Raw genomic sequence first — 11,788 nt, 5'->3', positions numbered from 1 at the left:
ATCCAATAGGAGGCTCGTACCTATTTGCTTAGTTAAATCCAGGTGCCAACTTTTTCTTTTTTTGGCCAGGCAGTGTATTTTACTTACTGTCTTGGCTCAGCTTCAAGACCTGTCAACCCCCTCCTCATATCTAGTTAATCCAAATGATGCAAAATATGTAGCTACTTTACTTCAGGAGCCATTAGACAACAGGCATTCAACTATTAAAAGACACTGGTCTAAACAGCAGATTTAGTTTAAGTAACTTGCTAAACTAAATTTCAGTCATGGCTTCATTAACTTCTTGTAGACCACTCGAATAACTGGTGCACTGAGTTACGTTGATACTAGTTACTTCGTTGTTTTGACAGCTTTCACAGAGGAGAATGTTAGAGAAACCAGACTGGAAAAATATTAACAAAATGCAGAAGGAAGGGCCTCTTTAGTTCCTCTTTTTATTCATGGAACGTCATGAAAAAGCCTTGTTTCATATCATCAGGGTCACAGTCGGAGCATTGCAGTGCACCCGGTGATGGTTTATAGTGTGTTTCTTACAGTAATAAAAGGCAAATAATGCATGTTTGTCCTTCTCTGTGCCACCATGAGAAAGGTCAGGTATACCAATGCCTATATAGTACCACATACACACTATCCATGGCTCTGAGTCCATGTGAAATACTGATCTACAAATCCACATGACCACTGAAAAAACACTGGACACAATACCTACAAAACAGGATTTTATTTATTTGTCTTCAAAAGATCTCAACACGTATTATTCTGTTTCTTCAAAACACTCTTCCTCAGTATATGAAGTTTTTTTAATCTCTAAAGGGACAATATTCAATAAACTGATACTTGATGAACATTACAAACATTTTCTAAAGCTATTGCATGTGTCCATAGTTTCTTTGTTGAAGAGTATTCAGAGGCAGACTGAACTCAACCTGCAGGCATGAAATCATTTGTATCCCTCATTGTAAATTTATTCTGGTCTTCAGCCAAGAGCTCATTCTTGCTGAACTTTTTTCCTTTTGAGACAGCAGAGGAAACTCTGAGTTCACTGGACCATGGGGAGATTAGGGTTTAATGATTAAAACAAGAACTGCCCGTGTCACAGCTCATGTAACAAGAAGCCCGCCTTGTGTATGCTTCGTCATATTTTCAAAGACCTAGTTGCCATTGCAGATAACAAGAGGCCAAATAAAAGAGTAACCCCCCCCCCCATGTCTGAGTGTCAAGTACGGAGATCCAGGCCAGATGTAGTCTGCATAAAGGTGGGTGGTGGGTAAATGTTAGCCTAACCGTCTATATTGTTTAAAAATACAGAAGATTTAGTACATGACATGCAAGTAAAAAAAAATATATATCTGAGTGAATTTAATTTTTAATTTAAGTTTTACAAAATAATGTGTGGTGAGGGTTAGCAGTTTTTTCTATCACCCCTTTTGAAACACAGACTTTTCAGAAAACATTGCATAAATGTACTGCTTCTGTGCAGTAAACTAAAGACAAAATTGTCTGCTTATGATTATGAATCATCAAACTTACAATCTTTGATTTTTTTCGTTGTTAATCACATCAATTTGCAGGAAAAAAAAAAAAACTAGAAAAAATTAGCCTTTTTAAGTATTTCTTTTTTTCAGGTATACTCTAACAAATGGTGGTCATGAGAAGTTAAAAAGTAAGATTCCTGGCAATAAGTTAACTATTATGCTTTTGACCGGCTTGACTGAGAAGTCAGACCGGTTCCTTAGAGTAATCTGTACAGGTTTTATAGTAGTCGGACAACTTCACTGAGATGACGCAATTCGCAGTGTTGGTGGTGTATTAACCCGTCTTTATACTAAGCTTAACTGCCATAAATATAGCACATTTCCCACAATTCTTGCTAGTGACTTACATTCCTACAAACAGTATCCAACTGGCATCGAGATTTGCTTGAGATATAGTTTTACACACACTGTCTACACAGCAGCTCTATCTTTTGCATATGCATATTTCACTTTACGATTCACAATGTTAAATAATGCTGGAAGTCCTGGAAACCACTGAGCTAATGTTCCTCCTCGTGAGCACAGGTTCTAGCTTCTAGTCAGCCTCTCGAAGTAAGGAGAGGTAGATGTTGGACTGGAGGAAGCGTGGATAACAGTCGGTGTCCAGCAGCGTGTAGATGCGTTTCTGTGCATGGGACAGAGAGGTGCGAGAGGGAGCCTGCAGCAGCTGGATGGTCAGATCTCTGGTCTTACTGTCCAGGTTTACCTATGACAAGACAATGCAATGATGGCAATAAACTCAAAACTCATTTCAAGTGAACTTAACTATAGCTTGAAAAAAAAAGAAAACAATTTGGTTTTAAAATTTTCCAAGCAGTAGGGAAAATTAAAACTCCTGGAATTTTTTATTTTTTTTTTCAAGAAAGTCCAAATTTGTTCCAGCAGGTGTCATATCAAGAGTGTAGAGAAAAAAAACTGTCTGGAATGAATGGATGATTTCTTCTAATCTGATTGTAATCACTACATCTGAATCAATTCTCACCTGTGTTCAATTCACTCCCAGAGTTTGCTGCTACAGTCACTTGCTCTGGTGTAACGTATGATTTATGATGGCCATAAAGTGGTAAACTGTTATCGCAACATACTGTCGGGTGACATCAAAGTGTTGTTTGGACATGTTGTTTGTCGGTCGATTCTTATGCCTGAACCTATCCAAATAATCCATATGGAATTGTGTAGTGAGCAAAATAAAAAGACTGCGATAAAGGCCATCAGTGTGATGGTTCTGGTTTTGTTTCGCCTGTGTTCGCATTTTGAGTTTCGTTCATGTTTCTTGTCTTCCTGTTTCCTGTTTTATTTTGTTGAGTTTTTGATTTCCTGTTTTACTCCCTGTGTTTCTGTGTTGATTGGGTAATTGGTTTCCTCCTTGTCTCATTTGTGTCACCTGTGTCTCGTCACCCCTGTTCCTCATGTGTGCATATATAGCTCTGCCTTCCCCTTTGTTCCTTGTCGCGTCATTCCCCATGGTTTTTTACTCTGTGTCTCCATGTTTTTTTTTTTTTTTTTTTTACCCCTCTGCATATCTCCAGTGTTTCGAGTGTTTTTTCGTTTCTAGTCTCTAGTTACCTTTTTTTGTCTTTTGAAAGTTTTGATTTTTGTTTGTTGGAATTCCTGCTTTTTCTGCAGCGCTTTTTGTTTCCTTTTGTTTTATTAAACTCAGTTCTTGCTCACTCCTGCCTCGTCGCACTTGTCCTGCACTTGGGTCCTACCCCCCCCCCCCCCACGGATAAAACCGCAACAATCAGTTCAGTTTTAAAAATCATCAGGTCTGTTGAGCTGAGGTAGTGCAGGGCCAAAGCAAATAGCCTCTATTAAACAACTCTAGTCATAGCAACGTACATTCAACTGAGTAAAAAGAAACAACAGTACATCATAACTTAAACACATGAAAAGGTCACCAGCTACATACATCGAGAATTAACATCACCTCGGATTATGAGGTTGAAGTAGCAGTAACATCAACTTTTCACAAGACACTGGAAATCCGCATTTTAACAGTCAAAGACTGAGAGAGACAATCCAATTGAGAGTCTATGGAGGCTCCACCCCCCGACTTACAGGACTTAAAAGGTTCTGCTGCTAACATCTTGGTGACAGATACCACTCCACTAGACCCCTGAGGGTCCATGAATCGACGGGTCAGGGCTGTTTTGGCAGCAAAAAGGGGACCAACACTATATTAGGAAGGTGGTCATAATGTTATGCCTGATCGGTGTACGTAGTTCCCACTGTGAAGCATGGAGGACAAGCTGTGATTTGAATGATCTTAGCCAGCAAGGCTACCACAACATTCTGACAATTAAGATTTAATGAAGTTTACCATTAGATGACCTTGCCTCTGCAATCAATCTAAACCCACGGTTTTTATAAAAAAATGTATACAGGAAATAACTTGAAATAATAATAAGAAATGCAACCATTATTCTGCAGTTGTCACTACCACAACACCCTATCAATCTTACTAATCCTGCCGTGTATTTTCTGTGGTATGCAGTCTGTAACTCACTGTTTTTGCTGGTGTGGGGAAGAAAAGAGATTTTTTATATAAAACAGACTCTGCTGGTTAAAGACAGGATACATGTAAGAGAAAGTTCTGTACATTCTGTGACACATCCCTTGCCCTATTAGAGGGAGGGAAAAAAAAACACTCTGCATGAATGCCGTTATTGATGGAATGCTGTGACGCCAAACTTGAGCCACCCACACAAGCTTCCAAAAACACAGGGATACTTTGAGTAATAACAGTTGACAGTGCACTGGGAGGAAATAGTACACATCAGGACTTCATTTACACTGCCTGTTTCATGGAGAAAGTGCATAGTTTTGATTTTAGTGCAAGGGTATTATATACTGTATTAGTATGTTAATTGGTGTGTACCTCCCGGGGGGAACCTGGTTCGATGTAGGTAGTACAGATGTCTTTTGCCCTCCTCTGCAGGCTGAAGTTGTTGGACGAATGTCTGTACTGCTCACAGGCCAGATAGAACTGCAGGTTCTCCTCGCTGAACTCAGAGCGCAGGAATGCTCCAAACACTGAAACACCAGCTGAAAGGAGGAGTAAGTTGGGGCTTATGTCACATTTCAACATCACATTATACATGTTACAAGATATACAGGGAGGGACACGGCAACAACACAACAATTCCTCAGTGCTAATAATGTCAAGGATTCACACATTTATTGTAAAACCTCAGCACATGTCGGCTGTGCTCAAGCTGCCTTGTTTTTAGGCTTCCCTTTAGTTCAATATAACAAACATGACTGACTGTTTGTACAGAAGTAAACCTCAGACTGCTGACATCACATGTACAACATGAACCAGTTCCCACATGTCAGCTGCACAGGACAACACTCCAAATTACCATGGCAGTGATAAGGAGGCCAAGTCACACACAGTGCTGAGGTCAGGCCGGAGGCCAGCTCTGTACTGTTCAGTCCCAGCAGGTGGGGTATACGCAGCATATTACACAAATCCATCCCCTACAACTCAGCTTCAAATAAGATAAAATGTCTTAAGTAAAATGTATAACCTAACATTAGGAATTTGAATGTTTTCATTCAATACATTTCTGTCCAGCCGTGGTAGAAGTAAGAACTAACACATTTACACTCAACCAAGTGCAAGTTCCTATTAACAATGGTGCTTTGGAAATCTCTTCCCACACATTTTCAGCATCTGATTAATGTCTGTGAGCATTTCTGCAACTGTCAGAAACCAACAATTCAAGATGAGAAGAAGCCACATTTCAAAACTGCATTATTGGATTTCTAAACAAATAAGGGACCACATATTAAGCTTCAGTTGAACACAAGTTTAGTTTAAACCAGAAACCATGTCCAGCATGTTTAGACAAGGTTCCAAAGAACTTCCTGTAATGACAGGATTTATTTCAGTCTTCAAGTGTTTTTACAAATATGCAATCGTGTTGAGGTCAGATGACTATGGAGGAAAGTCCAAGAAGTCAGCAATCCACAGTCTTCTTTGGACTATAAGTAGTTACAAAGCTTTAAGGTGTGTTTCAGCTCATTATTGTGCTGCAGTATGCAGTCTCCTTTTCCACAAAGATACAAACTAGAGAATACAGCATGTCTCTGATAAAGAAGAAGTAGCATTTTCAGAAAGAAGTCATCTGTGCAGGTGTTCAAGTGAACAAGTAACAAACACTCCCAGACATGAATATTTCACTTTGGCTTTAAACGTGTTCGGTCTTGAATCCCTCCTAAGAAGTGGTTTAGAGACATAATTTGTCTCTCTAATTTGTCTCTTTGATAACACTAGACATGTTATCTGAACAGAGTTGTATTGCACTGAAGCAGTATTAGCAAGCAGGCCTTTTGTATGGTGTCAACCAGAAATGTTTTGTTTTCAGTTTGACTGTATAAATAGGCCCTCATTCTAATATACTACACTGTTCAAAAAAATTAAAGGAACACTTTAACACATTAGATCTCAATGGAGAAACAAACCATGTTGGATATCTATACTGATATGGACAGAGCAATGTGTTAGGAAGGAAAGGATGCCACATTGTTTGATGGAAATGAAAATGATCAACCTACAGAGGGCTGAATTCAAAGACACCCCAAAAATCAAAATTAAAAAAATGATGCGGCATGCTAGTCCATTTTGCTGAAATTTCAATGCACTGAGCCATCATCAAACTGGCCGTGCTGAATGATGTTTCAGGCATCACAACATTCTCCATGGCGTCACCAGACCCTTTCACCTCTGTCAGATGTGCTCAGGGTGGACTTGCCAATTCTGGTGTTCTGTGGGAAATGCCAATCGAGCTCCACTGTGCCAGGCAGTGAGCAGGGCCCACAAGAGGACGTCCGGCCCTCAGGCAACCTTCATGTAGTCTGTTTCTGATTGTTTGGCCGGAGACATTCACACCAGTGGCCTGCCGGAGATCACTGTGCAGGGCTCTGGCAGTGCTCATCCTGTTCCTCCTTACACAAAGGATCAGATGCCAGTCCTGCTGATGGGTTGTGGACCTTCTACGGACCCTGTCCAGCTCTCCTACGGTAACTGCCTGTCTCCTAGAATCTCCTCCATGCTCTTGAGACTGTGCTGGGAGATACAGCAAACCTTCGGGAAATGGCACGTATTGATGTGCCATCCCGGAGGAGTTGGACTGCCTGTAAACCTCTGTAGGGTCCTGGTATCGCCTCATGCTACTAGCCAAATGTAAAACTAGTGAAAAACTGTCAGTGAAAAGATGATGAGGGGAAAATGTCATTGGCCTCAACCTGTAAAAACATTCCTGTTTTGTAGGTCGCATTGTTGCTCCTCTAGTGCACCTGTTGTTAATTTCATTAACACCAAAGCACTGAAACTGATTGATAGGCACCTCTGCTGTTTAACTGGCCAGATCAAAAGAGTTCCTTTAATTTTTTGAGCAGTGTATATTTATTCTTTAATATACACATCAAAACTTCCTCAAACCTCATTATTTTAAAGTTAACCCTTTCATGCCTAGTGTCGCGAAAGAGTTGGTTTGTGCACATTCAAAAAATTCCTAGGAACCTTTTGCAAGCACTAGTTTCTCGTAGGACCGGCCGGAGTGGTAAGCAAAAATAAAAAAAAATTCATTTCTTTATATAATTGAAAAATCAATTCAGGCGGTAAGGGGTTAACATGAATACAATACTGGTTATCAGCCCTCACTATCACTGTTGTAGTACTCTTCAGAACTGAAAGTATTCCTGAACACTTTGACCTGGGTTGACATCACCCGAGTACGTTTCTCAGACTAGTATTCTTTGTGACAAGCAAACTGACATTGATATTTAAGAACAAGTCAATGGAAACAATTTGTGGCATTTAAAACATGTAGTGCCGTCTGTGTTATCAGAGGGTTAAATCAGGGCATGCCCTGTTTTTTTTCAAAAGGGTTGACAACATGAGTATGTCATTAGATACTGGGAGACACTACAATACACCAACAAAAACAACACTACCGGGAAACAGAGATGTGATTAAGTAATCTACCTGTGCAGAACCACAGGTTTCCTAATCACACACTTCTGCAATTATAATCCTTATTCATTTTAAACTGGTTAAACATCGACGGGCAAGGAAGACTTTTAGACAGACTCTGCAACAGAACTGAATCACAACTGTCTTTGTGTTTACGATCTGTTCTATTCATAGAAGGAACGGGGTCAGGGCAAGTGCTGCTCTCTTAGCTTTATTGCACAGCACACAGTGAGCTGTGACGTAAGCTCCGATGTCAACATCACTTCAGCAACATATAAGTTCAGATAAAAGCAAGAGGAACTTGAGACAGATTTGACTTTTCGTTGCACAAAAGTGGTGAGGCAGTTAAATGTCAGGGTGCAGATTTCAGATCTGAAGCTCAGTGAAACGTGACAAGATACAAGAAGACAGTCCTCTAACCTCAGTTAAAAGGTACCCTGTGAAGCTAAATGCTGTATACTGTATATATCCTTAAGACTTCACATAAATACAATGAATGCATTTCCCACCTCAGTGTAAAATACTACTCAATGTTAGTCTGAATTAGTGTAGGGTCTTCTCTTCCTGTTTTACTGCTACATTTATGTCTCACTCCACATACCTGGGAGTTCATTACAATCTGATCAGTAGATTCTAATATTTCCTCAGCACAAAAGTAATCTTTTGGCCTGATGGCGGTACTAGGAAAAAAGGTGTGGGCATCACCAGAAATGTTACAACTCATTCTCTGTGTCACAAGCTTTGGCAAAAGTTCCGCAAGGAAGAGCTTTTCTCTTTCACTTTTCAGACCTAAAATTCTTCTACCCACCACCTCTTCAACTGCATTTTGATTTTTCCATCTGATGGTTCTACCCTCCCACCAGAAGCATCTGGCTGCTGCTGAGCACTCTGTTGTGAACATCAATAAATGTTGATATAAACTTCTAATTGATCTCTTCTTACTGAGATATGAAATATGATTGTACACTGGATATATGACACCATTCATTCATTCATTTTCTATAACCACTTATAATGCCATGTCATGCCGTGCAAATAAGTTAACCGATTTTAGTTTACAACATACTGCAACATCACAACAAACAAATGCTTCTAAGTGTTAAACTCTACTTACTTTGGCTAGCCAGTAAGTCATTCAAGGACTCTGCCCACTTTTTCAGCTCATCGTGACTGATGTTCCTCCTCTTACTGAGGCCCACCTGGCTCCACTGACGCATGAAAAGGAGACGAGACCTTCTCTCTGTAGCACTATGGTCCAGAATCAGACAAGGACAGGATACATCAGTAAAAGATCTTACCACAAGATGCTGCTGTTATCAAAACAAGCATCAGAAAAAGGCATGTATGCACAATAGTCTTATAAGGGTAAGATTTTAAAGTCCTGACTCATTTTGGGCCAAACTGATGCAGACATCTTGTTTGTTCAACGAAAAAGAAAACCTGAGACAACATGAATTTATCAATTAGCGACAACTGACAACATATAATAAACAGGGTTTTACCTGTCTTTCTGTTCAGTATTGGGCAGGTTGGAGTTCAAGGAATGAGGACTCTGAAACAGAAAATGCTAAATTAAGTAGGGCTCTTCATCCGTCTTTGAAATCCAAGATTTTTCCAGTACTGAGAATTGCTAGGATAAAATAAGCAGATCGGATATATCAAACATCTTTGCTGTGTATGCATAATTCCATCCAACCATTTGCAGGACATTATGTTTGTGTTTTATTTTTTTCATTATGTTGAGCAACCATAATGAATATTTTACAATAGCAACACACCAAATTACTAATGATTAAAAAGTAATGTGCTGGTTGTCAGCCCACAGCTCTGTCTGGTTTAGTGTGGTTGAGCAGCAGGCAGTCATTTTCAGCCCGGAATGGTGACTCCAAACCCCAGCTACTGTTTTTGCTGAATGTTTCAGTGTGTCCTCGAAGGTTTTTAAACACCACGTTAGCTATCATTGCAGTCTGAGTACTGTAATGCAGATTTATCAAGTCACTGACCTAACTCATTGGCTCTCTGTTTTCAGCCTCTGCAAGTGAACAAAAACTAAAAGCTCAAAAGGGTTTCAGATCTTTAATGTGGATCATTTTAATTATTAATAAGGATCCTATCTATATGTTGCTCTATAGGCTAGACTGAAACTTAATTGTTGTCCCACCTGCCCAAACAGAGTCTTGAGGTGTAGTTTAGCAGCTGACAGTTTGGGTCTATGGATCCTGTGCTGGGATTGAAAGGCATTGGAGGAAGATGAGGAAGACAGGGGAGGCAGGTCATCTCTCTCCACACTCTCAGTGCTGCCCTGGGCAACGGGGGCCAGCTGGCTGTCACTGTAGGCCCTACAGCCTTCACTAATGTCACACACTCCAAGGTGGCTCTTGTCTAGTTTCCCCAGTGCGGTTATGTCTTCTGCACTGACGCTGAGTTTCCTGATCAGCTCCTTCCTCCCAGCTTCTCTGGGACTTGGTCCGGGCTCTATGATGGTTGGAGTCAGGCAAGCAGCCCTTCCATCCAGTTCATCGTCCGCTGAGTGAAGCGTGTAGATGCCAGACGCTCGGTTCTCACCATAATCTGGCTTTTTCAGTGCCACCCTCTTCCACGGCAGGAAGTCAAGATCAAGGAGGGATCCCTCAGAACTGAATCTACGCATGATTGTAGTATAAGAAGCGGGTGGGGAAGGAAGCACTGTAAAGAAGCACACAGCAAAGTAAAAGCCAGAAACAAGGGTTATAAAGACATCAGAGCTGCAGTGAAGCACAGTCTGAGATATAAAGCAGAGGAAATTGGGAATGACAGAAGCGATAAAAATGGACAATCAGAAAAATGGGTCAGAGAGACAATGAATTGCTCCACATTACATTTCTACTTTCTGAAAAGCAGCCCATTCTGAGATCAGTTCCCCTTATGGAAGATGATAAATTCCTTTTACCTTTCTGAATTTATGCACATGGATACAAGTTACACAAAGGTTTTTACCTTTAATAAGTTCCAGAATTTGAAGGCACCCTTGTGACTAGGGCTGGACCACAAGCATACACAAACACAAAAAAACACCTTAATTGTTTGTGTCTTTTGAGTCAAAATTAGAAACCTCTGTATAAATAACTAATTTTGTTTCAGTAAAAAAGAATTTTAACCTATTATTCACCAACTTTGTCCTACAATGTCCATAGCATGACCTCAGTTTACACTTAAAAGTCAAGACAAATGTCTGGCTTAGTTTTTGACTATTTATTTTTAACTGAAACGATCAACTCTTTGTAAGGGTTTGTTATTAATCATTTACACTCAAATGGTTAGTGACAAAACATACATGATTAGTCCACATTTTGGCTCACCTTTTTGCTCTTTTCTTTTTCTTTGCGTCTTAAAATGTTGCCTGTACATCTACAAAATATAAACTTAGCATTCTGACTAACTGTGGTACTTTTTTCATTGCTTACATTTGGTCTGTTCTCTTGGAGGAACTGGGTTTACTGCCTGACAGATAACTGACATCGGATATTGCATGTAATCACCGGATTTAACAGCAACCCAGCCAGATTAAAATGGAATTCTACCAGTGTGTCGTTTTATCCATCTCACACAGACCTTTGCTCAGCGCAGCTCTGCGAATAGTACGCTGCTTTTTGGACTTCACGGGGTGTACCTCTTCGTCCAGAAGCTATTGAGTTCTCTTCATGGCAGCTCGTTAATTTCGTTCAGTTCTCATGAGCAAATGATCCATGAACTATAGGTTCCGGATCCAGAAATTCAGATTTCAGGTATCCAAAAGCCAACGGAGTTCAACCTGTGACGGTCCTGCTGCTGCTGGCGCCTCCTCCAGACCCGTATGAGTCTCAGTCAGTTGCTCGGAGCGCGATCTTCCCCCCCAAACACTGACATGCTCGATGACAAGGAAAAAGTCTTCTCGGAATGAAGACGGTCGTCCAGGAAACTTCCATGAAGTGTGGCATTGAATGGCATGAAGAGGGCTCCTCCTCAAGTCTGCCGCCACACCTTCACTTCTGCCTCAACTTGCCCGTCACACAGACTCAGCCACTTCTTTAGAGCAGCCACATGCAACTTGGCACACACACACACACACACGTAGACGCTAATCGCACGTCCTAACAATCGCATAATTTGGAAGTAGTTCAAACAAAATTAAAAACACTTTGTCAGAGACAATAGCGTTCAGTTTGTGACTGGACTGAAAAGTTTTAACAACAGAAAATGCTATCCATTCCACTTGATGTTGAGATGGGAATTGAAATAATTACCAAACATTGAA

The 11,788-nt window shown here is 40.5% G+C and overlaps 1 protein-coding gene across 5 annotated transcripts; it reads right to left on the bottom strand.

The window, feature by feature from the left end:
- Positions 1-11,748, bottom strand: LOC311501932 (uncharacterized protein). Of its 5 annotated transcripts, none has more exons than XM_084564002.1 (6): positions 10,854-11,748; positions 9,677-10,276; positions 9,018-9,067; positions 8,630-8,763; positions 4,414-4,580; positions 1-2,241 (listed from the first exon to the last, which is right to left on the bottom strand). In XM_084564002.1, exons 2-6 carry the CDS (start codon positions 10,163-10,165, stop codon positions 2,071-2,073), a joined length of 1,011 nt encoding a protein of 336 aa, XP_084420128.1. In that variant the 5' UTR covers positions 10,166-10,276; positions 10,854-11,748; the 3' UTR covers positions 1-2,070. The 5 variants fall into 5 exon arrangements, with proteins under 5 accessions (XP_084420128.1, XP_084420127.1, XP_084420126.1 ...); XM_084564001.1 differs by having other exon boundaries at positions 9,677-10,200; XM_084564000.1 differs by having other exon boundaries at positions 9,677-10,200; positions 10,959-11,748.
- Positions 11,749-11,788: the final 40 nt, after the last annotated feature.

This window comes from Chelon labrosus, assembly GCF_963514085.1.
Source record: "Chelon labrosus genome assembly, chromosome: 16".
NCBI lineage: Eukaryota > Metazoa > Chordata > Actinopteri > Mugiliformes > Mugilidae > Chelon > Chelon labrosus.
The sequence above is the reverse complement of the archived record's forward strand: the minus strand, read 5'-3'. Positions and strand labels throughout refer to the sequence as shown.

Bases quoted from the DNA above. Each gene is read 5' to 3' on its own strand.
- LOC311501932 (XM_084564000.1), bottom strand. From the start codon at position 11,025: ATGCAATATCCGATGTCAGTTATCTGTCAGGCAGTAAACCCAGTTCCT. The intron at 10,201-10,958 runs GTAAGCAATGAA...GCTTCTTTACAG, and splicing joins TCCAAGAGAACAGACCAAAT to TGCTTCCTTCCCCACCCGCT. The intron at 2,242-4,413 runs GTACACACCAAT...GTCTTGTCATAG, and splicing joins AACCAGGTTCCCCCCGGGAG to GTAAACCTGGACAGTAAGAC.